At 38.4% G+C, this 25,710-nt stretch overlaps 1 protein-coding gene across 1 annotated transcript; it reads left to right on the top strand.

Moving 5' to 3' along the window:
* Window positions 1-1,741: 1,741 nt before the first annotated feature.
* On the top strand, window positions 1,742-22,138 carry LOC114645475 (mitochondrial ubiquitin ligase activator of nfkb 1-A-like). Its single transcript, XM_028793325.2, has 4 exons — window positions 1,742-1,858; window positions 1,959-2,046; window positions 8,391-8,511; window positions 21,610-22,138. The coding sequence occupies exons 1-4, from the start codon at window positions 1,742-1,744 to the stop codon at window positions 22,136-22,138; spliced, it is 855 nt and encodes a 284-aa protein (XP_028649158.2).
* The last annotated feature ends 3,572 nt before the right edge of the window (window positions 22,139-25,710 follow it).

Here is a 25,710-nt window from a genome sequence, read left to right as displayed (position 1 = left end):
TAGTAGTATGTAGTATCATATGTGATATAAAAATTGACTGCAATTATGATGCTACTGATAAACACAATACAAATTACAACATTTTCCTGAATCCTAACAATGGAAAGTTCAAACTAGTTAAAAAATGTCCAAAAAATGGTTGCTTCTTTATAGATTTCATACCTTTATAGACAATAGCTTCCTTTGTAACTTTCAAAAATTTCTTGAACATAACTTTCTGAATATCTAGTGTCAGTGAAAAGGAGTGTTGTCACTATTGAGTACTGAAGTATATATTTCCTAAAATATTTCTGAAACTATTGATTTGTTGAAAAATTGTTGCAATATTCACCGCAGGATATGACACATTATCTGTAATTTACAGAAGAACTGTTAAATGCAGTTTTGATTTTGTCATCCTAGCGAATTCTTATTAAATTATAGGTATTTTGTAGATCTAAATTTGTCAGGTCTTAATAGTTGATCTGATTTAATAAATGGTTAATGGTAGGAAATAGTTTAATCAATGGTAGTAAATAGTTTAATCAAAGCAAGGTCTCAATGACCTATCTTGTGATAATGAATCATTCTTTGGTGTCTTTGCCACTAAAAGTGCATATCCTATACTTCAATAATGAAGAATCACAAAGCAATTCTATTGCAATGCAACTTTTATGAGTTTAGCCTAAATTACAGAAAGGGGGATTGTGAGTCGTAACAATTCTGAAAAAATAGGTTCATTCCTTTTTTTAATTACTCCAGGTCATAGTTTGAGGCAAGAATAAAAAATTCTTCAGGAGAATCACTAACCTCTTGACTAGTCGTTTTTTAAAGTAATTAGCAACCTAATGCAATACTGTACTTACTTTATTTAAGTAAAAATACCTGTGTTACTTAAAGAAAAGCAAGTTTGTAGAATTCAATTAAGTGAAAAGAACTAAAACAAAAGTTCCTGCATGTTCTGATGTGTAAATTGGGACAACATGCCAGTCCTTTGCAGAGCTCAATCACACAGCCAAGCAGAGAAGTTTGTCCTCCACAAAATATCTGTTTAGTTTTCATCCAGCCATTAGTATAGATATTTTGAAGCAATGTTATCTCTTGGTGCAGCAGCCAGTGTTTATACCCTGAAGCTCTGGTGGCTCACTTTGGAAATGGAAAAAGGAGATTGATGTTATTTACTTATTTACAGCATATGAAGAAACTATTTATAAAAAAACAAGATAGTTCATATGAGGTCTTAGGATTTAATCAGTCAAAAAAACATGATTCATCATGATGTATAAATACAGGCTAGATCTATGAAGAAATCTGTAAATGTAGCAAGAAATACAAAATATAAGTTTGCAAATGACTAGAAGCACAAATCAGAATGAATCGTTGATTACTGATTAGTGAATTTTTACTGACTGATGCATTTCCCTGTGTTCCTTTGTTGTTGTTTAGAAATGAGTCAATTTGTTTTATCTTGTACTGAGCAGTAGTGGTGTCAATTGCTTTATTGAGCTGATATTCTGCAGTAATTGTTTCTACAAAAGGCAGAATATATAATAAGTGCCCATTGATTAGATGTAATCTATTTGATTTGGAAAATGCCTTGTTACTGTTGACTATGATGATCACTATTAACAGATTACATTTATGTTGCCTGCTGTCACTGATGTTAATTGTAGACACCATAGCATTTCGTACGGAACAGGGAAAGATTAAAATTGCCATTAAATGCTGTCTAATTGTGCAGTGTCTGTTCTTCAGAAAGAAAATGGGTGACAGCATGTATTCCTCGATGAGACTGATCAGTATTGGAGGCAGCTTTGCCTTGTCAGGCCTCTTTTATCACTTGTACACGAAGAAATTAGGAGAATTACAGAAGCTTAAGGTAAAGTATTTAGTACATACTGTGTAATATTTGACAGTACAAAAAAGTGACTGACCTTGCAATATTCTTTTTATGGATTATTTCTGTTCTGCACAAATAGGAAATCCCTAGGGTTGAACTAAATGAAGACTTGATTAAAACATTAGACTCATCACATCAAAAATGCCTCCAGTATGTGGCACTTGAAGGTAAGGCAATGATATAGGGATTCTACATAAAGCAAGGACTGAATGTATTTTGTGAGTGATGATATACATTCTTTATTTGTAACATAGAAATAGGTTCCTGTGGCAAACTTGCACAAACCATTTTTTTGACATGAAGTTTAAACCTGGAACAGCATTAGTCCTCTGACCTAATATAAAAAGTTGATAAACTCTGCTAAGCAAACAAGCTGAACTTACATATTTTGATGGCCATTTATTGAAATGATGACACATCCTGAAAAAGGTTTCCAATTATAAACAGATTGCACTGCAAAAAGAACCAATCACGCAACAAAGAGGATTTTATGTGGCATTAAGCATCTATACAGAAACAGCTGAACAATCTCACTGCTACAGTGCAACAATTATTGTAATTATTGTACAAATGGGCTACATCCAGCACATTACCTACTGTATGAGGAAAACCCAAATCAGAAAAAATCAAGGAGAACATCTTGAGAGTAGTTTGTTGACAGTTGGTGTGGCGTTGCTAGGTAAGGTCATCCAAAAGTGTGTTGTTTATTAAAGGTACAAATGTCAACTGATACACTTCCTGCTTGCCCAAGATTGTGGATTCACCCAAAAGACCTTTGCATTCATTCTTTGTGATATTGAATTCCAAATTACATATATTTTTCTTCTGCTCTTTGATTGTGATTATTGACTTATGATTTGGTACTCATTATGTATTCCTTTTTACGTTTGGATATTAAACTTTCTCACACAGTTTCCACACTGCGATCCTTGACACACATACTGAGCACTGTTTGCTTAACTTTTTACCTTTCTAGTACTGACCCTTGGCTTGAAATGTTTGAAATATTTAGCACACTTATAGGCACACTTATTCTTCAAGGAAATTGGTGAAGATAGTTCAATTTTTTACAGATATTCTCAAGCAGATTGCACTGTACAAAGTTTTCAGATTTCAAAATCTCCCATTGAAAAGCATTGGTGAGTCTGCAAACTCATCTATATTAAATAAGGGAGACATTCTGTCATTCTGTGTGATTTCAACTATGAATTGCTTTACTGTTTCAGTTTTAACATGAGCGCACCAACTTGTGTATTTTTAATATTTTATTCTTTTTCACCTCTGAAAGTTGCTATTGATGGCAAACAGATCCTCAATACAAGGTCATGAAACACCAGCAGGCTGTGTGTGCAGGTAAAGATAGCAGTTATGTGTTGTTTCTGCATGTGCAGGGGGGCTGGTTAATCCTGGCACTGCAAGTCCATCTGTGCATGCAGAAACCTCTCCATAAGAAAATTGTTTCTGCTTTATGATGTCTTTCCAGCAGCTTGAGTGCAAATAGATAAGAAACAGTGAATCAGCATTTCACTCCTCCTGATACTTTAAGTTGTAACAGGTAAATTAAATGGTCTTCCTAATGGTAAAATTATAAAATGCATGCAAGGAAAAAAAAGATTATCCAGATATAAATGAAGTAACCTGTGGCATGTAAGACATTATGCACAAAGTAAATAAACATTTACTCAGTATTAACCTTGCAATAAACCAACCTGACAGGTGCATTATCTGCAGTATATAATGATTCACTATTTAACAAACTATAATTTACTGGAATGACCAAACATCCCAATGACAGCAACAGCCCTGATTTCAGGCTTGTGTCTCAAGAAATAACTGAAGAATATCAACATGTTTAGATTTCAACAGGCCACCTATCTAATAAAGTTTTTCTATGCAGCAAATATTGCTGCATCAAAATGAACATCGTCTCAATATATTTTGAACAACTCCAACAGGGAACTCCACTCAATTAACAGCTTGTGTTAAATTTGAACAGCATTGCAAGGAGGAACATGAAACTGATGTAAACAGAGAGTACCTTCTTTAATTTATAATTTTCCTGTGCTCTGATCCCTCTATGATGATGATGATGATGTAAAGCATGCATTAAGCAAATGAGGATGGGCTTTATGCATGGACATATGTTACACAAGTGTCCTGGTTTGGGACTTTGAAATCTGGTCACTTTTTAATTTACCATCAGAGTGCCACATTTACCTGGTATTCATAATAGTCAGTTGTTGTAATAAGGTTTGCCTTTCACTTCTGTTATTCCTTACAATTTCTCATAACTGAAGAGATTTGCAAGTCCCATCCATCCATTTTCCAACCCGCTGAATCCGAACACAGGGTCACGGGGATCTGCTGGAGCCAATCCCAGCCAACACAGGGCACAAGGCAGGAACCAATCCTGGGCAGAGTGCCAACCCACCGCAGGACACACACAAACACACCCACACACCAAGCACACACTAGGGCCAATTTAGGATCGCCAATCCACCTAACCTACATGTCTTTGGACTGTGGGAGGAAACCGGAGCGCCCGGAGGAAACCCACGTAGACACGGGGAGAACATGCAAACTCCACGCAGGGAGGACCCTGGAAGCGAACCTGGGTCCCCAGGCCTCCCAACCGCGAGGCAGCAGCGCTACCCACTGCGCCACCGTGCCGCCCTATTTGCAAGTCCCATTTCATGAAAATTATTACAGCCAGACATGTTGAAGCTAAGAAAAAATTGACTACAAAAAGTTTTTATTTATTATTTGTTTAGGATACTGTATGTTAATTGCCAATTGCAATTGCGTCTGAATATGGTGTATGTGTTTATGTGAGTGTGAGAGTGAGAGTGGTCCTTGTGATATACTAGACTCCTGTCCAGGCCAGTTTTGAGGCCTTTTGCGCAAACCTGATGAAATAGCTTTTGGCCATCAAAACCTGGAAATGAACTGAGACGTTTATAAAACTGACCTACTGAGCTCAGTCCACTGAAGGCTACAGTTCCTGCACAGCCCTTGAACGCACTGAATGTTAGGCCTTGCATATGTTTTGTAACTTGTTATGTATGCACTGTTTTGCCTGAGCCCCAGTCTCTTCTTCTTGCCAAAAACAAAATTTTCAGCCTTTTTTCTGTTAGTTTCTATCTTGGTGATAATAACTTGACTGGCATTGTACTTAAAACTCGCTCTTTGCTTTATGGGTAATGAGCCAACATAATAGCTCAAGAATCATGCATTTACAAGGCACTTCATGGGCCAAATTTGAACTTGCAGCAAAACAGTTTCACCTTGCAAAAAATTTCATTACCAGCAAAATGTGGGCCATTGACATGAGAGGAAAGATGTTCAGTCCTTGCTTGGAATTATTTTCCTGAGTTGACTTCCCATGTGTCTGTGAGTCATTTAACATTTAAATAAAATTCTGTAGTGATTCAAAAAAAAGATCACCAGGCTAACTTCTGTCATGTGTTGATTCTTTGAGTTATTGTTGTTCTAATGACATAATACCTGCTTTGCTGCTTATTATGGCAATCTTGGGGATTTCAGTCCTAAAGATGCATCAGAGACAGAAATGATACTCAATACATTCACTCATCATGTTTGCAGTATGCATATCCTCATTTGTAGGAATCCAGGAAAAGGAAAAAGTGGTTGCTAACTAACAGTAAGGGCTGAGGATCTTTGTGTGGAAAATATGAAGCAAGACACATTTTTCAAAAAGCTACTGCACTTCCCCATGGTGATGTGAAGGAAAGCCGTAAAATATAATTGATTTTACCTGTGTGCTGTGAATTACATTTGATACACAGCTGCCAAAAAATGTAAGTAAATGCAAAAATGTGCATGAGGCTTTATGAAGCAAAATCCATTGTTTTCCTCTCCAACAAAAATCTTTACAAACCCCAAAAAGCTATTTTTGTGAGTTTTGTGTTTTATAGTTGTGAAATCACATGAAAAACAAATTTTAGCATTAATTTTACATTATTGGATATTGGCAAACATTATTGGAAATTAAACTTAGCCATTTTTCTCATCACTACTTAATTAAATAGCCTTGCCTTAAGAAGTCTGAATGTTGACCCTAAATGTGTTCAGGGTGGAAAATTGTAAATGGGCTGACACACATTCTCAATGCATATGGCAGTTTGCTGGGCTACTAGGTTTGCGACCCTGGTAGTCCATTTATGTAAAGGATGGAGGGTTACCTGCAACTTTTTACAGCAAAGATTTGTTTTACCCAAGTGCATAGCACTCTTCTACCACAATACAAATACAATTAGCATCTTGGAAGGTAATATTTTAGTAAAGAGATGATTTTTAAAGGATTAACATCAAGTTGATGCATGACCTTTTTCCAATGTACACAAAAATATCTTATTAAAAATGAACTGAAATACTGCATTAATATTAGGTTCTCAAATTTTATTTTCAACCCCCCCCCCCCCCCAATTAGTTCTCTTTTAAAAACATCACCACTTTGGCCATTAAGGTTATTCTGAGGTGCAGTATGTTCTTTACAGTGTCATACACTTTTAGATGACCACAGCTAGTAATTAGACATATATAAATGAAAGACCTGTATGTGTTTGTGTGTGTGTATGGAGCAGTCCGCTCTGCTCATGCTCATCCACAGCCACTAAATGGCACATGCCTGAACGTTTACATTTTTTGGCACTTGCATGCACCTCATTTCTCATTCAACCCAACCAGACAAACTCAGCTTTGAGGCACATGCACATTGTACGTTTACACAATGAGCTACCATACATTTGTTCCAGCCTGTCCCGCTCATTTTGTGCCACAGCTGCACTCGACTACACACCATCTGAGACAAGACATAATAATGCTTCTTTTCTTTGCATTTATATAACGCTTTTCTCACTACTCAAAGCGCTCAGCAATTGCAGGTTAAGGGCCTTGCTCAAGGGCCCAACAGAGCAGAGTCCCTATTGGCATTTACGGGATTTGAATCAACCGGCAACCTTCTGATTGCCAGTGCAGATCCCTAGCCTCAAAGACACCACTCCACCTATGGCCCACTTAGTTGATGCATCAGCAAGTTCACCAATATAGTAAAACTGCTAGAGAGTCTTTAGGTTTTTTTTTTTTCTTGAAGAGACGCACAGCTAATAATAATATTCACATTTATTTACTGCCTTGCTCACTACTCAAAATGCTTTTCATAATGAGTAGGGAGCCACTTCAGCCACCACTAATGTGTAGCCTCCACCTGGATGATTTAACAGCAGCCATTTTTGTGTCAGTATGCTACCCTCATATTAGTTATTAGGTGGTGAAGTGGTGAGAGAGACAGACAGCCAATTAAAGATAGATGATTAGGGGGCCAGAATGACTATACCATGGATGACAATTTAGCCTGGACATGGGATACACCCTGCCTTTTACAAAAGATGCCCAGGAATCTTTTACGACCCCAGAGAGTCAGGACCTAGGTTTTACACCTGAAGGACGATGTGTACAGCTGTACTAAAATCTGTCATGCTTGGACCATTTAGTGTATTGTTGTTTTAGTAAAGATGGGGTTTAGGCCTGAAAAAGCATATTCACACACTGCAGTATTTGGCTAATAGTAAGGAGCTTTTTCACAACTCCCACAACACCTGTTGGGAGTCCTAGGTACATATTAGTTAATGGTGAGCATCTTGTGGGATTCTTCTCGTGCCCTTCCTATGAATGTATAAGACAAGATTTGCTTGTAATGAAGTATAGCCTGCTGATTTTGAAAGATTAATATCCATTTTCTAAGGCTGAACATTTGAACATTTGTGACAGTAGCATTGTGGTGACATTCAAGCCATCACATCTGATCAACAAGCTGCTGAATACCTTGGGTCAATCAAGCCCTATTAGTTGAAAAGAGCTGCCTGTTCCATCATTGCACATTTTTGATTCTGCACAGCATTAGCATTTATTAGACATTGTAGGCTGACTAGTATTGTATGTAGTCTAATGTTAGCGTGCTTTCCCACTTTTTCAATCCTAAAATTAGTTTTGCCTGAAAACAAAAGACCGCTTGTACATACAGTTTCTGAATGCTTTTTGTATACAGCACGTTACATTCTCAGACCTGGTTGTAATGCTGTTGCACACACCAGGCAGTCATCGCTACTTTGTGGACTATCTTCAGAATCTCATATAACTTCACTCCTCCTTTACACAACAGTTTTAACTATAGGTGCTTGTTCCTATATCTACAAAAGAAGCTTCTAGCAAATATCATTTCAAAGCTTCTGAAGTCTTGCTTCCATTAATTATTTATTATTTTTTCCCAAAGGAAAACATTATGTTTGAAGTTCTTTTCCACAGTGTAGACCAGCACAGGGTACTTTACAAGTTAGGAACCCTATTCTTGTGTTAAATGTGCAAACATCTTAAGGTGTTTTATAACACCACCTATAGAGATAACAGCAACTTGCACTGAAAACAGATGTGTAGCGGTGAGGGGAGCCAATATCTGCCAATGCTCTAACATGGGTACCCTTTTCTATTTCAGGTATTGTAAAGCCAGATGGGGAATCTCTGGCCAGCCAGTTTGTCCCAAGATGCTTTGGGGTAATCCAAAGGATAATTATTCAAGAGTACAGGAGGGCATTAAACATGATAACATACATCTGGTGAGTGAGTTGCCTGAATTTTGAGACTCATACCTTACAGATGCACTGGCAAACATCAACCAATAAATGCACAAAAGTAACAAATGTATGCTGGAAAAATGTATGCAGTGACAAATGTGCACAGTTGCTGGTTTTCTCTTTCCACTGAGGACAATTGTGTTGAAAAAAAGTGTAGTAATTTAGTGGAAACACAAAAAACATGTTATCCGAACGTTAAAATTTAATTAATGTTAAAAGTTTGTGGTTGATTTTGAAGAGGTTTTGGATACTTTTCCAAGTGAGCCAGAGGTATCAAAATTGGAGTGGGTTGATTCGGTATGCTAATATTTGTGAGAAAAACATTTTACTGGTATGCTAAAAATGAGTGGAATAATTGACACTTTTAAATGTAAAACATACTAATCTGTGCATGAAAAGGGAATTGGGAAATATCATTTTATTTCAGTGTAGTGGTGTTGGGGTGACGGACCTATTGTGTCTAGCCCCTGATCTTTTTGTCCATAATATAAATGGTGTATTTCCCCAAGCCCCTTATCTTTTTTATTATACATAATCTATCTCCTGATTAATTTTACTTTAGTATATGAATGTGCATGGCACCCCACAGGGGACAGTACCCTGCTCCTTGATTTTATATACTTGTAAATATGCATGTGAAATCACAAGGGCCTAGCACCCTACTCCTACTCTTGGATTTTACACACGTGTAAGTTCATATGCAAAACTCAAACAGGGCTAAGACCCTGATACCTGTAAATTATAGAAATGCCCATGGATTTTGAGACATCTTGTGCATGGAATTGTAAGTGAACTCCAAGTAATAAATGAGCCTACAGTTTTCAGGAATTTTGTTCAGAGCTGAGGTCCCCAACTCCAGTCCTGGAGGGTTCCAGTGGCTGCAGGTTTTCATTCTAAACCTTTTCTTAATTAGTGACCAGTTTCAGCTGCTAATTAACTCCTTTTGAATTAATTTTGAATTTAAATTGACTTGTTTTTTTAAAGATTTGTTTTCCTGAATTTCTTCATCGTTCCTCTAAATTGCTTCATTTCTTTCCTCAAATGGTACCCAAACAGAAATGAAATGTGATGTGAGTGAGCCAACAGAAGACCAACTAGGTCAGGGTCTCAAACTCCACCCAATTTCACTTCAACCAGTTTCTTAATTATGTACCGATTCTTGTTGGTAATTAAACCTGTTCTTTAATTCCATGACTTGTTGCTGCTCTCATTGTGTAATAACATACATTTCCAAAATTGTTGAGTTTCTCTTTCTAAGAGCACTGTTAAAATGTTTTGGGTACCTGAGCAGATCAACAATCCTGAGACCTTCACCTTTCTTTATTTTCAGATATTGTATGATTGACACAGTGTGCTGGTTATGTTTTCCATCCATCCATTATACAACCTGCTGTATCCTAACCACAGGGTCACGGGGGTCTGCTGGAGCCAATCCCAGCCAACACAGTGCGCAAAGCAAGAAACAAACCTTGGGCAGGGCGCCAGCCCACCGCAGTGGTTATGTTTTTTATCTCATTATTGTTTGGCTGCTAATTAAGGAAAAAGAAATAATTAAGGGGTCTGAGTCTTCAAGAGCATGTCAATTAAAAATAATTCAAAAGAAGTCAATTTACGAACAAAATCGGGTCACTAAATAAGAAAAAGTTTAGAATGAAAACCTGCAGTCACAGGGCCCTACAGGACTAGAGTTGGGGACCAATGGTCCAGAGTAATATGCTGTTCAGCTCACTTAGTGTGTCAGTGCTGGCTCCAGTGCCATGTGACTCCACATTCATTAAACATGTGTGATAATATTTCAAGCTACCTGTTTGAAACAGAAAGAGAGCATAAGAAGAGGCCAGCTGCTTAGTAGTAGCATGAGAGAATAAGTGAGTATGCACAATTTTAATAATTAGTGTTTTATTTTAAAAAGCAAATAAGTCTTAAAATGAAATGCAAACAAATTATAATAGCATTGAAAGAGGAGACAAACAATGTTAAAGCGTTGGTACACTACCCTGGTAACATAAAATGGCCAAGTTTCTGGTCATATGTATTCCAGACAGCAAGGGGCAGGTCCAGGAGGGCGTATAACGGAAGTGCCGTTAGTGGTGGAATGTCCGTCAATCTTCTATTCTGCAGAGTGAAGAAGAGAGAAGGCATTAGAACACAGCGCCAGCCCTTGGTTTGGTGGGTAGTTACCATCACCTGAGCACTTAAGCTGATTCCTATGCACATGCATGTGACAACCGGTATCTACTGAAATGGCAGAATTTTTGTTATATTATGATAGGTGAATTTTGGCCATACCTCTCACCCCTTTGTCTAAATGAGAATAAAGTATGTCCCAGATTAATCATCGCCTACAGCGGTTAATACTGACATATTGACAGGTTCTGCTTTTAGGCTTGATGAGGAGATCACACATAATGTGCAATAAAATGTACTGTGCAGTTAACCTTTTATTAATATGATTTGTGGTTTCTCTTCTTGTGTATAATGTAGCTCCTTGCATTATGTTTTGTTTTGCCAAGTTTCATAATGTTTTTTATAAAACATAATCCCAACTAATCCCAAGGTGGGGTTTGCAGAATTAATAAGCAGCACACAACTGATATTACATGTAATATTCCTCTTGACATTTGTCACCACATGTGTCTGTCTGCCACCATGTTAAATTTAAGAAAAGATTTATCTTAGTTAAGGCAAAGTTATTTGTTTGGGAATGTGGAAAAGCAAAATTTTAACAGATCCTTGTGCTTGTTTTTGGCCTATTATATTCCCAAAAAGGAAAGTGATTCAGGGTATTATGATACATTTTGTTCTGCTCTGTATGAAATTTTTGTTTCAGGGTTATCTTACATATTGGAACATTAGGAAATTTCACTGCCTTCATTTATTTTTGTAAGTCTCTGTCATTAGACATTTATTGATTATCATTAGTTGTTTTAGTTCAATGCAATGTTGTTTATTCATGGACACCACCATTTTGTGTTTCAGTGGACATGATATGGTATTTGTTGGATATCCCTGAAGTCGCTCTTTGTGATGTCATTAGCACGATGCTTTAAAACCTGCCACTACATGCTCATTGGCATTAACATTGTTATGGTTACGTTTTTGTCAATTTGATTCTTCTGTGGCATTAATGGTTAAGAAATATAGCAAACATTTTTTGACTATGAGCTTCTCTAGTGTTTTGGTTTTGATGCCTCATTTTATTGATCTCCAAGTTTTGAGTTTTTAATTAAAAGTTTTGGTCCATCTCCTGATCCTGTCCTCTTCATTTTGTAGCAGGGAAGTTTAGTTTTTAAAAGCAGATGTGCCTTGCCTGTGCTGTGATCCAGATGAACTGCCAACTGTTTGGTTTGGTATTCAAAAGATTTTTTTTGTTACTTTTTCTCATTGGAACAGAACAGAAAGTCTCATTATGGACCAAACTAAGATTAAGGAAACAGTCACAGCATGGACCAAACTAAGATTAAGGAAATAACTAATGGGAAGTTCACTGAAACAGATTCAATTATTTTCAGTTTTGTGAACTATTTCAGAAAATATACAGTATTAAGAATTATAGCTTAATAAGAGCCGCAATTATGTATCTGATGTGAAAGTCTAATCAAAGGTTCCAATGGAATTCAGAGGCTCAGGAGGCTTTTGCTGAGCTTAAAAAGGCCTTTACTTCTCTTCCAATTCTGAGATATCCAGATTCAATTCAATTCCCACACTGTAGTTGTGGATGTCTCCAATATTAGAGTCTGGAACATTCTATCTCAACATTTACCTGATACCAATAATTCCAACATTTGCATTCATTTTAAGGAAACTAACTACTATTGAAAAGTCTATGATATAGGAAATATATGTTTTTGCCATAAAAATGCTTTTAAAAGTGTGGCAACACTAGTTGCAGGACACTGAACCTCCAACTATTATAAAATATATATATATCATAAATCTAACCTCACAACAGCCAAATGTCTCAATGCTGAGTTTTGCTTTTTTAACCGCATTAGTATTCTAATTTCTTATCACTCTCTTGCAACAGTTTGAAACAAATGATTAAACTGTTTCTCCTGAATTAATTATAGCATCAGAGAAATCAATTTCTTATGTAGATCTGGGTAATTGAGTAGATGTATTAGATAAGATTACATCATCTCCTGTTACTTCACCTCTGTGTACCCTAACAAGAGTTACTTTCATTTCCAAGTCACCCTGGAGTGAAATATTGTGAGTATCCTCTTGATTCTTTACTCCCCGGTCATGCAGATATTAACAAACCAAAGAAATTCACTTAATACCATTTTTGATGACCTTCTTTACTTATAGATGTTAAAAAGAGTAGATCTTAGCATGTGTAATTGCTTTCAAAATATGTCTTTTTCTGGGCTACCTATTGGTTTTCATAATCTCTTCCTGTTTTTCATAATTTCTTTGTCCATCTACAACATCTCGGGGAGAGACTGAATGATTTTGCAAAAGACTAGTTTTTTGTCAATAAAGATCCTTCAAATAAAGAATTTACTGTTATATTTATCAAAGTCTACATGTAGTTACATCTACATGGGTTCAGAAAAGCAAGAGTTCTAGACTAAGGGAGGTTACCAATTTACTTTCTGGTTATGGAAATATTTATGTGCCAATTTAGATGTCCATTTCAATGTAACATGTGGATAGCATTCAGAAATCAATGGCTACTAGTTGTCAATGTCAAATAGTCTCAGTCTGATTGGTTGAATTTGTTACCCTTTTTTGATTGAATTTGTTACCCTTTTCTGAGCTTTACAAAAATGTGTTTTTAACTACTGCTACTGGGATGTTTCCCTTTTAAAAGTGAATACATTTTGAAATCTAATCCACTTCCTCTTCTGTGCCAACTCTTTCTGAAGTTTTACAAAATGTTAACAACTTATTGTCTTTGGCTCTGCTTTACCATCCGAAGATAAAGATATTTTCTTTTTTTGAACAAAGTTTGGGAGATGAAATTTAGTCAAGAAGCCAAATCTAAATCCCTGTTTCTCTGTAAGGAAAACACACACCTTTGTTATCCACAAAAAAAAAAACAAGTAGAGAAAAAAATGCACTGACAAGTCTTTTCATATCATATCTGCAAACTCAAGACAACCAGGAAGTGCACGATGCTGGCCTTTATACTTTGACCCAGTGATGTCATGTGCCCCACACTTCCAGTTGATCTTGCCCTACCTAGCAATGGCAAAGCAATTGTCATCATAAAATCTTGAATATGGTGGCACCCATGGAAGAAAAAAACAAAGTTGTGTGAGAATGATAAAAATATATGTAGAGCTTTGATAACAGCCCAAACCCAAAAAAATGTAATAAAGTAACTGATCATAACAACTTCCAGACAACCTGTTGACAGCCAATAGGTTTTCAAGTTTTAAACACAGACTTGATGTAGACTTTTAAGTTAGGCAGAAGATGTAGCTGTCTGCGAGAGATGTTCACCTAAGGGTTCCAGCCGATAAACTAGAGATGGACCTCTGAATGGGCCTGTTGGGTCCAGGCCCAGGGGTCTAAACCTCAGGGGAGTCATCCAAGCTGAGATTTTGAATGCTGAACCTAGGTGATCTGGGAAGTATTTTGAGACCTTGAAAGGTCAGTTTGATTGTAAGACCGAAGCCTCTGTAAGGTAGAACAGCTGATTTATTCATTTTATTTTGTGTAGAATTTGTTCTAATTTTATTCATTTTTTTCTTCTAGTGTATTTAAATGTAGTGATTGGGGCAGAGTGGTGGCTTTGAGGCTAGGGATCTGTAATTGTAAGGTTGCTGGTTTGAATTCAGTAGAAGAGAGACTACTCCATTGGCCCCTTCAACAAGGCCCTAAACCTGTGATTGCTTCGTCCTGGGTATTAAGCTAATCTGCATCCAGCTCTGCAAGTACTGTAGGTCCTCCAACTTACGGGGAAAACTTGGGGGTTGGTGGCAGGATAGATAGATAGATAGATAGATAGATAGATAGATAGATAGATAGATAGATAGATAGATAGATACTTTATTAATCCCAATGGGAAATTCACATTCTTCAGCAGCAGCATACTGATACAATAAATAATATTAAATTAAAGAATGATAATAATACAGGTGAAAAAAACAGACAATAACTATGTATAATGTTAAATATTAACGTTTACCCCCCCTGGTGGAATTAAAGAGTCGCATAGTTTGGGGGAGGAACGATCTCCTCAATCTGTCTGTGGAGCAGGACAGTGACAGCAGTCTGTCGCTGAAGCTGCTCTTCTGTCTGGAGATGACATTATTTAGTGGATGCAGTGGATTCTCCATAATTGATAGGAGCCTGCTGAGTGCCCTTTGCTCTGCCACAGATGTTAAACTGTCCAGCTCCATGCCAACAATAGAGCCTGCCTTCCTCACCAGTTTGTCCAGGCGTGAGGCGTCTTTCCTCTTAATGCTGCCTCCCCAGCACACCACTGCGTAGAAGAGGGCGCTCGCCACAACTGTTTGATAGAACATCTGCAGCATCTTAATGCAGATGTTGAAGGAAGCCAGCCTTCTAAGGAAGTATAACCGGCTTTGTCCTTTCTTGCACAGCGCATCAGTATTGGCAATCCAGTCTAATTTATCATCCAGCTGCACTCCCAGATATTTATAGGTCTGCACCATCTGCACACAGTCACCTTTGATGATCACTGGGTCTATGAGGGGTCTGGGCCTCCTAAAATCCACCACCAGCTCCTTGGTTTTGCTGGTGTTCAGGTGTAGGTGGTTTGAGTCGGACCATTTAACAAAGTCATTGATTAGGTCCCTATACTCCTCCTCCAGCCCATTCCTGATACAGCCCACGATAGCAGTGTCATCAGCGAACTTTTGCACATGGCAGGACTCCGAGTTGTATTGGAAGTCCGATGTATATAGGCTGAACAGGACCGGAGAAAGTACAGTGCCTTGTGGCGCTCCTGTGTTGCTGACCACAATGTCAGACGTGCAGTTCCCAAGACGCACATACTGAGGTCTGTCTTTAAGATAGTCCACGATCCATGCCACTAGGTATGAATCTAATCCCATCTCTGTCAGCTTGTCCCTAAGGAGCAGAGGTTGGATTGTGTTGAAGGCGCTAGAGAAGTCTAGAAACATAATTCTTACAGCACCACTGCCTCTGTCCAAGTGAGAGAGGGATCGGTGTAGCATATAGATGATGGCATCTTCCGCTCCCACCTTCTCCTGATATGCAAACTGCAGAGGGTCAAGGGCGTGTTGAACCTGTGGCCTAAGGTGGTGAAGCAGCAGCCTCTCCATGGTCTTCATCACATGTGATGTCAGAGCAACAGGCCGAAAGTCATTCAGCTCACTAGGACGTGATACCTTTGGGACTGGGGTGATACAAGATGTTTTCCAAAGCCTCGGGACTCTCCCCTGTTCCAGGCTCAGGTTGAAGATGCGCTGTAGAGGCCCCCCCCAGCTCCGATGCACAGACCTTCAGCAGTCGTGGCGATACTCCATCTGGACCCGCTGCTTTGCTGGCACGAAGTCTCCTCAGCTCTCTGCTCACTTGCGCTGTTGTTATTATGGGTGGGGATGTTTTTCCTATGCTGGTATCAGCAGAAGGATGTGTGGAGGGTGCAGTACTCCGAGGTGAGAGTGAGAGTGGGTTAGGGTGGTCAAACCTGTTAAAAAAGTTGTTCATTTGGTTTGCTCTCTTCACGTCTCTCTCAATGGTGGTACCCCCGCTTCGAGCTGCAGCCAGTGATGATCTTCATCCCATCCCACACTTCCTTCATGCTGTTATTCTGCAACTTCTGCTCCAGCTTTCTCCTGTACTGCTCCTTCGCCGCCCTGAGTTGGACTCGGAGTTCCTTCTGCACGCGCTTGAGCTCATGCTGATCACCGTCTTTAAAAGCCCTTTTCTTCTGATTCAAAAAGCCCTTGATGTCACTTGTAATCCATGGCTTGTTGTTAGCATAGCAGCGTACTGTTCTTACTGGAACTACAATGTCCATACAGAAGTTGATGTAGTCAGTAGTGCAGTCAACAACTTCCTCAATGTTCTCATTATGAGATCCCTGCAGGATATCCCAGTCTGTAGTTCCAAAAAGTTCTCTCAGAGTATTCTCAGCCTCCGGGGTCCACTTCCTGAATGATCGTGTGGTTACAGGTAGGACTCTAACTTTTGGTTTATAGTGAGGCTGAAGCTGAACCAGGTTATGATCTCCTTTCCCAAGCGCAGGCAGCGGGGTGGCGCTGTATGCGTCTTTAACGTTTGCATACAGTAAATCAATAGTCTTATTTCCCCGGGTGTTACAGTCCACATACTGGGAGAATGCAGGTAATGTTTTGTCCAGCGTCACATGGTTAAAGTCTCCAGCGATTAGCACAAGCGCCTCAGGGTGCTGCGTTTGTAACTTAGCAACAGCGGAATGGATGATGTCACTCGCTGACTCCACGTCTGCCCGAGGAGGAATGTATACAATAACAACAATGACATGTCCAAACTCTCTGGGCAAATAGTAGGGACGTAAACTTACGGCCAACAGTTCGATATCCCTGCAGCAAGTGGAGATTTTGACGTTAACATGTCCAGAGTGACACCACCGTGTATTAACATAGAGAGCGAGTCCTCCTCCTTTGTGCTTACCACAGGTACTTGCATCTCTGTCCGCTCTAACTGTGCTAAACCCGGGTAGCTCCACGTTGGCATCTGGGATGGTGTTATTTAGCCACGTTTCGCAGAAACACAACAAACTGCATTCTCTGTAGGTCCTTACATTTTTCACCAGCGCAGCCAGTTCGTCGATCTTATTTGAGATTGAGTTTACATTCCCCAGAATCACAGAAGGCACCGAAGGCTTGAAACGCCACTTTCTCGCAAGCCGCTTCTTTTTTAGCTTAGTGCCGGCTCTGCTGCCACGATATCGCCTTCTTACCTCGTCGGGTAAATATGGAACCACACCGGCACTGGCATTTGTTCTCAGCGCCCGAAGTTGAGTACTTGAATAGGCGAGTCTCGGCGTGTTAAAATCCATGCCCACGTTGTAAAAGTAAGTGTGTCCAGGGAAGGAATCCACATAAAATAAAGTGGTAGGAGTGATCAATAAATAAAAATAGAAAAATAAAAGTAGAAAAGTACACATACATATACAGTCATACACTGAGCTGCTGAAAAGGCTGCCACTCACGGCGGCGCCGGATGCTTAAGAGAGGATTGGTACTCTTCACACTATTTCAATATGGTGCTGAGGTGTCATCCACTGCATTCAGGTCCCAATACAGGTGGTTCATCATGTGTGGTAACATGCTACATCAGCACATGCTCCCAACCTCTCTCTCTCTCATTCATTTTTTTTCTTCTAGTGTATTTAAACCTAGTGATCAGTGTTGGCCTATATTAGTTTGTTAATAATTTTGATGGCTGTAACATTGTTTTTTTTCATTTTTATTAATTATAAGGAATGTTTGAAAGCTTTACTTAAACTTACATACAAAAGAGAACCAATACAAATAGAAATTTCACAAAAATTTGGAATCTACATTAATTACATCCAGTGGTGACAAATTAACATTTAAGAAATTAAATTATATTTTTACACATTTTAAGCTTTCTTTTGCTTTTGCATTTTTCAAACCTTTCATAGACTTTAAATAAAATTTGAAATCCACCACAAAGATCCTAGAAGAGGATGCATTCTTATGAACTTTTCCCAAAATAATTATTAAATGTGTAATAAATATTAATTCCCATGTTTTATCTTGTATAATTCAATAGAATGTCAAATCCTTAAACCTCAAATCACTTTAAATCCTTAAAAACAAAACTTTGCTAATCAGTTGAAAAAAAAATTAGAATTCTTACAGCTAACTAGGATATGCACCACATTTCTCTCTTTAGGCAGTTCTTAAAGAACTCAAATCATCCTTCTCATGTCTAAACTTAAAAGGTAATACAGTAATCCCTCCTCCATCGCGGGGGTTGCGTTCCAGAGCCACCCGCGAAATAGGAAAATCCGCGAAGTAGAAACCATATGTTTATATGGTTATTTTTAGAATGTCATGCTTGGGTCACAGATTTGCGCAGAAACACAGGAGGTTGTAGAGAGACAGGAACGTTATTCAAACACTGCAAACAAACATTTGTCTCTTTTTCAAAAGTTTAAACTGTGCTCCATGACAAGACAGAGATGACAGTTCTGTCTCACAATTAAAAGAATGCAAACATATCTTCCTTTTCAAAGGAGTGCAAAGCAAGCAATCAAAAAAAAATCAATACGTGCCCTTTGAGCTTTTAAGTATGAGAAGCTCCGTGCAGCCTGTCCTTCAGGAAGCAGCTGCACACAGCCCCCCTGCTCACACCCCCCTACGTCAGCGCAAGAGAGAGAGAGAGAGAGAGAGAGAGAGAGGGAGAGAGAAAGTAAGCTGGATAGCTTCTCAGCCATCTGCCAATAGCGTCCCTTGTATGAAATCAACTGGGCAAACCAACTGAGGAAGCATGTACCAGAAATTAAAAGACCTATTGTCCGCAGAAACCCGCGAAGCAGCGAAAAATCCGCGATATATATTTAAATATGCTTACATATAAAATCCGCAATGGAGTGAAGCCGCGAAAGGCGAAGCGCGATATAGCGAGGGATCACTGTAATTTAATTGGATAACACCTATGAACAATTTTATTTATTTATTTTGTTTAATTTTATTGAATTTGTTAAAATCAAATAACACTCCATATACATAACTCGAGTTTTACAAAAAGAAAAAAAGAAAAAAAAAAAGAAAAAGGTCCGAAACAAATCAACCCCATAGGGGTTGACCTCTGAACAATTTTAAATTATTTCTTTTTGACTACATTTGTAATAAAATACCTAATGGGAATTGTTATGTCATTTTCTAACCTGCTTGATCCAGACCAGGATTGCGTGGGAAGGTTGGAACCTATCCTAGCAAGCAGAGGTCTGAAGGAACAAACTCCAAATAAGCTGCTAGTCCATCACAGGGTGAACACACACAACAAACACATGCTAGGGCCTATTTTTGTGTTTTATTATCAAACACAAGTTGTCACTGTGGTCCACCAGGGGGTGTACAGCTCCCTCAACCCCGACACAGACAGGCCATATGCACAATTCAAGCACAGCACACAAGTTTATACTTCAGTGGTGAAGCATTTTTTTTCTTCGCTCCCCACTACATAGCACAGTGCAAAGCACCAATAAAAATAAATACAGTCCTTTCTTCTTCTTCTCTCTCTCTTCCTTGCCTCCATTCCTCCTCACAAGCTTTGTCCTCCACCACCCGACTCTGGCTCCCTGATTGATGGTGAGGCGGCTCCTTTTACAGCACACCCAGAAGTGCTCCGGGTGTTTCTCGACCTTCTTCCGGCTGCACTTCTGGGTGGGGCGGAAGAGGACTCCTGCTGCTCCAAGGACCCAGCAGCACCTTCAGCAACCCCTGGAGGCACCCACGGAGCCCAACAGGGCTGTTCCAGACTACAAGTCCCAACATGCCATGCGAGGATCCATGGTGCTGTAGCAACCCAGAGGGCTGTCCTCTAATGTCTTGGGGGAGATAAAGTCCTGGATACAGTCTCTCCCTTGGTTCTTCCACTCAGCCGGCGTCCTGGCCGGGTAATGCTTCTGGCCATCCATCACTATAGTTACCCTCACCCCTATAGAAGTACATAAGAATTTAGAATATGTGATTCTTCAAGATTTTTTAATTCTAGATTAAAGGGAAGTTGTGTGGCAGAACACATGTGCCACTGACTTCTCCAGAGATTTCATAGACATTTTCATTTAAAGCTGGATGGATGCACAAAAGGTGAAGCGTGACACTGAAAGTATAAAACATGCGGCACATTACAGTACCTTAAATATTTGTATTTCAAGACAGATATGCATCACTTCATGCCTTGTTTTACTTTTTGACTCTTGACCTCTTGCAAATGGTATTTAGACTTTGATTTTTGCCTAGTGATTTTGGTTTTGATGATCATTCATCTGACTTTTGTCTCACTCCTTTTTCTCCAATTCCTTTTTTATTTGTCCTTTTTAAAACAAGCCAGTTTTTTCAGTTCAGGCATGATAATATGCAGATCAAGCATTCTTAAACTTGTGACCAATCAAATACATTTCCTTATGACAATATGACTATGATTGACAGCCTTCACGTAAAAATAAAGTGAGCCATAATACATGAAAATGGCGGTCTTTTGAAGAATTTAAAACAAAGCATATTTTATAATGACATTTGTACCAAAGAAGCGGAATGTAAACAATCCCAACAGTTTCAATACAATGTATTTATCTTCAGGTTCTTTCAGTACTGGACAACAGCTGAAGTTGTTGAATGAGTACAGATACTGCAAGTAAGCCAATGTGTTCACTCTGCAATGAAGTATGGGATACCTGACATTTCTATCTGTACCTGCTTATGATTTAAAGTCAAATCCTCTAGATTAGTAGGGAGAAAATTGCATTTTAAGATCTTGTAGAATCTCCTGCTACTTCATGAATATAATGGGCTTCACATGTGATGAGCAGAGAGGTAAGGCAGGACAATGTACACTCAACCATGTTATCTCCTTTTAAACACATAGTGCCTAGGTTAATTGTAAACTCTAAAATGGCTCTTTTAGGTATGTGAATAATGAGGCCCTGCAATGGACTGGATGCTTGTCCAGGACAGATTCTCTGTGCCCAATGATACTGGGATTGATTTAGGTTATCTGGAACCCCTAACTGAATTAAGATAATGTTAATTAGGCTATATTATACAAGTCCTCCCAGATTTAGAATCAAGAAACCATTCTCATACTTTATTCAACTGAGTTTTGTTTAAAGTCCATTGTTTTTCTTGGATTGATTTTTCTCCACCATAACATATTTCAGGTTTCACCACTAGGACAGATCACCACATGATGATATATTCATCTTGTTTTAAAGTCCTTGAAACCACAATGTTTTCTCTTTACTCACTTTCTTAATATTAATAGTATAATGTATTATTTAAGAATTGCAGATACTGGTATTACATTTCTATAATCGCACTTAAAAATATCATTAGGCCAATTGCTATTTTCACACAAGATGAGCTCAGGCAATAGCCTAAAGATCCTTTCTTCTTGTAGGGACTCCAAAAAACAGAACCGCAAGGAGGTGATCCACACAGTGCCATTCAGTCTTGTTCCTGTGTCTGGTTACGACCCTGGGATATCAGTGCATGTAGATTCCCCACTGAGTGCTTCAGTCCTCTCCTTGGAGCCAGTATACTGTTACATCCGAAAGGCTAAGATGGCTTTCACAGATTATTTTGTGCTGGAGTTGAATGGACAGAAGCCATGGTGGCTTGAAGAGAAAGAAGAAATGCTTAAGGTGGGGAGCACCCTAACCGGTTTTGGGGAACTCATATTGGATTCCAATCGAATGCTGAGGCTTCGTCCACCACAAGATGGACAGAAATACCTGCTCATCATCTCTGATTACAGGTCCTATTTGCAGCATCAGGAGTCCTCAGTGACTGTATGGAAGGTGCTCACTGGAGTCTTTGGCCTGCTGGGGGTAGCACTCCTCCTCCTAAATATTTACAGAAGATGCAGGAGACGGCGAGGTAATAGCATTGGGAAGCGTCACACAATTGAGGAAACGTGGAGAAGGTGATGACCTGTTGTGATGTTGTGACTATATTGTTAAGTGCAATGAATAAAGCAATAGTAATAACAAAATGTCCAGTTGAAAGTAGGTCAAAAACCTGAAGAGAAAAGAAAGAATATTATTTTTATTGAAGTCTGGGAAGCTACAAGTGTCAATGGGTGTGTTTTCAATTTTTTTAGATTAACATTTTAGCATTTACTTAAAAATTAATAGCAATGAGAGAACCATAAAGCCTGAGACCCACTTTGGGAGACTTATTTTTTTAAGAAATGAAAACAAAGATGCTGAAGAATTTTCTAAAATTACTAATCAGACACATGTGAAAATACACATGCACAACAAATATACCTTCTCATATATGTATACATAAATAGTAATAATAAAGCAGAGACAACAAGGAGTGTTGGGCCACCACTAAGCAAACCCTGTATAACTGAAATTTCAAAAAGTAAAAAAACGCAAGTAACAAGTACTGAAGAAAACATCTTTTCAGACAGGAGTCTGGTTCTGTCTGTCCAAGATGGTTGTTCTTCCGGTTATGACGGTTTCCAGCGGGAAGAGGTGGATCCAAATGAACAGACACTGGAAGTGATGTCAGTGACAGAAAAGCTGCCAATCTTCCAGTCTGCAGAAGAAGCAAAAGAAGGCATTTTAACACAGTTCCAACCCCTGGAGCAGCAGAGGATTACCATCACCAGAGCCCTTAAATTGTCCCCTAGTCGCATGTGCATGACAATATTTAAAAATGTCTGATGGATATTCCCGGAGGTCATGACCAGAATCTCAAGGATTAATTTCTAGACCCCTAAAAAAGGCCTGCACATAGTCAATTGACTCTCTTGCCAGGGAAACTGCATTAACTGGTGTCGGACTTGCAGCAAATGTATGGCAGAGATTTTACTTTGAATGCCCAATGAATATGAGCCCATGAATTCTTGCGTTTGGTGGTTAATGGGTGTAACATCCCCAAGAGCTATCAGGAGGAACTGTTTCCTGAAATGTGACCTCTCCAGGAAAAAAAGTATAAATGGCAGGTCACTGGAAAGAGAAAGAGAGCAATCTGCTCTCCAAGCTCCTTAGCAAAATAATTGTATAGTATGACCCAGGAGGAGCATCCAATAACTTTGTTTTTGTCTTTATTTCTATTTTAGTAAAATTGTTTTCCTATAATAAAAACATTATTTTTATATAACTATTGATCTAACATATTTGGTTTATAATCCTACACCTTGCCAGGAGGTGGTACTGTGCCAATAAAGCACGCTCAGAACAAAGTACTGAATAATGAAGCATGTTTGCATTTGATATCTTTTGATCAAGAAAAGACTCAATGGAAATTCCACATCAGATCAATGTATTTTAAAAATAGTCAGGTGAGTTAGGTGTTTAGTTAAATTTGTTATTTGCCAGGTGTCACTAGGATTTTGAAATTCTTGGTTTTGTCTTCACTCAGTAAATCATGCAAATTGAAGTATTTGGAGAGACTCCGTATATTTTCAGGAGTTGTGTGAAAAATCTCTCTCTACCATAGCCAGGAGCCACACCACCTGCATTTTAGAACAGGTCATCCACCTGAAGCTAAGTATGGTCAGGAGAGACCAACTGTGAAAAGCTAGGGTTACTGCTGGAAGAGGTGCTGGTGAGGCCATCTATTAGTGTGGTAAGCATACTGAAACAATAATGATGCCGTTGCATCATCCAGGTGGGTGCTACTAATTGGTGGTGTTTGAAGTGGTTCCCCTCTCTCTGTGAAGGGCTTTGAGTAGCAAGAAAAGAAATATATAAATGTAATATTAATAACTATTTTACCCTCTCTTCATATGTCTCAAACCAAGTCCTGGATTTTCTCACCCTTTTTGTGGAAATGTCCACTTCCGATTTTGTGTTTGCACAGTAAGACATAATGGAGCAAGTGTTCATTCATATGTCTGGGTCTGCTGAAAGGTGTGCTCATAAAGTTAAAGAAGAAAAAAAATACTTCTACCAGGTTATAAATATCTATCATATGCAAGAAATTAGGTGAAGAGTAATGAGGTAATGAGATGCTGATAAAGGAAAGTGTAAAATATAATATTTTGTCACCATATCTTTTGTAGATTTATAACCTCATCAGTATTTTGCACTATGTTATGATTAGTTTTATTTTATCACATTCATTTCAGGCCTTATAAGTTAAAATGTTAGCATAATATTTTAATGTTCTGCATATTACTAAATAAGGCTTCTACTTTGTTAATTGTTCCATGGGATTCCATTGTAATTAAGTTTTCAAAAATAAAAACAATTCTTTTCAAGTATTTTCATCCATTTAATTTTTCAAGAAGCCAGTATAGTTTCCTAAAACAAATAAATTATAGGCAAACAGAAAATATGTCTTCTTTTTTCTTTGAGTAAAGTTTTAATAATGTCATAACAAATACTGCAAAAGAAGGCCTGCAGCAATAAACAGAAGAAAGAACAACAATAATCAGTTTAACTTTGTTTTTTTGTAAATCAAGAAGAGTTAAATGAACATCTTCAAGGACAATAATTATTCTACATCAACACAACACAGTTAATGATTAAACAATGTCAGAAATAGTTTACACAGCAATATTGCTTAAATAGTCAGCACCAAATTTACATTTGATTTGAGCTTTCCACTTAGTTTTTATTTGAGGCACTTTTTGGTTCATGATAGTACTTCACTTCTATAAAAACACAGCATCTTATTTGGATTATTTGTCTGCATCTGCAGTGTCCTTTAATAAAATTCCTGGTCACTGTTAAAACTAAACATGTAATTCTTTTATCCTGCATTTGAAAAAGCAGAAATTTGACATTTACATTCATTAGAATGTGCTCTGTGGAGTTTGTCCCTTTAATTGTATTTGAAAAGAGAAATGTCTTGAATGGCAGAATGAGAACATTAACGCTTTACAGCATGAAGACTGTGGTATGTGTCCCAGGTGCCCCTGTGCAGCGTTTACATGTTTTCCTTGTGTTCACGTGGGTTTCCTCTGGGTGCTCCGGTTTCCTTCCACAGTTCAAAGACATGATAGTCAGGTGGACTAGTGTTGCTAAATTGTCCAAGTGTGTGTTTGTTCACCCTGTGATGGACTGGCACCCTGTCAGGTGTTGGTCCTGCCTTGTGTCCAGTGATTGGTGGGATATGCTCCAGCTGCCCTGTGACCCTGTCCTAGATAAGCGGGTTGTGAAGATGGAAGATGGGTGAATGGAGAATATTAATAAGCCATCCAACTAAATAATGTGATTCTTTACCAATGAGAAGTGGCTTCTAATTAAGCTGGGTGCGGCAAAAATGGCAGCCCATTAGGAACTGAGTTTGGGGATTCTGAGTTAGCAGGTCATCTGTTACCTCACTTTGCAGCTGGATTGTAAATCTTTCAAGCAAGTAATTCAAATTAAGGCAATAATTGATGTTCAGGTATCAGCAGTATTTGGATACTATATGAAGAAACTGGCTGGAAAAAAATTCTGTAGCTCTCTAGAATCTGAGTTTGACACTCTTGCTGTTGAACATTTTTTCAAAGGATCAGGTTTGCTGATGAAATTTAATAAGAGTGAAGTTTTTCGAT

This window comes from Erpetoichthys calabaricus, chromosome 2, assembly GCF_900747795.2.
Source record: "Erpetoichthys calabaricus chromosome 2, fErpCal1.3, whole genome shotgun sequence".
In the NCBI taxonomy this organism is placed as follows: domain Eukaryota; kingdom Metazoa; phylum Chordata; class Cladistia; order Polypteriformes; family Polypteridae; genus Erpetoichthys; species Erpetoichthys calabaricus.
This window is presented reverse-complemented; position numbering and strand designations above follow the sequence as displayed.

Coding starts and splice junctions, on each gene's coding strand:
- LOC114645475 (XM_028793325.2), top strand. CDS start 1,742: ATGGGTGACAGCATGTATTCCTCGATGAGACTGATCAGTATTGGAGGC. Junction 1,859..1,958: donor GAGAATTACAGAAGCTTAAG/GTAAAGTATTTA, acceptor CTGCACAAATAG/GAAATCCCTAGGGTTGAACT. Junction 2,047..8,390: donor CCAGTATGTGGCACTTGAAG/GTAAGGCAATGA, acceptor TTTCTATTTCAG/GTATTGTAAAGCCAGATGGG.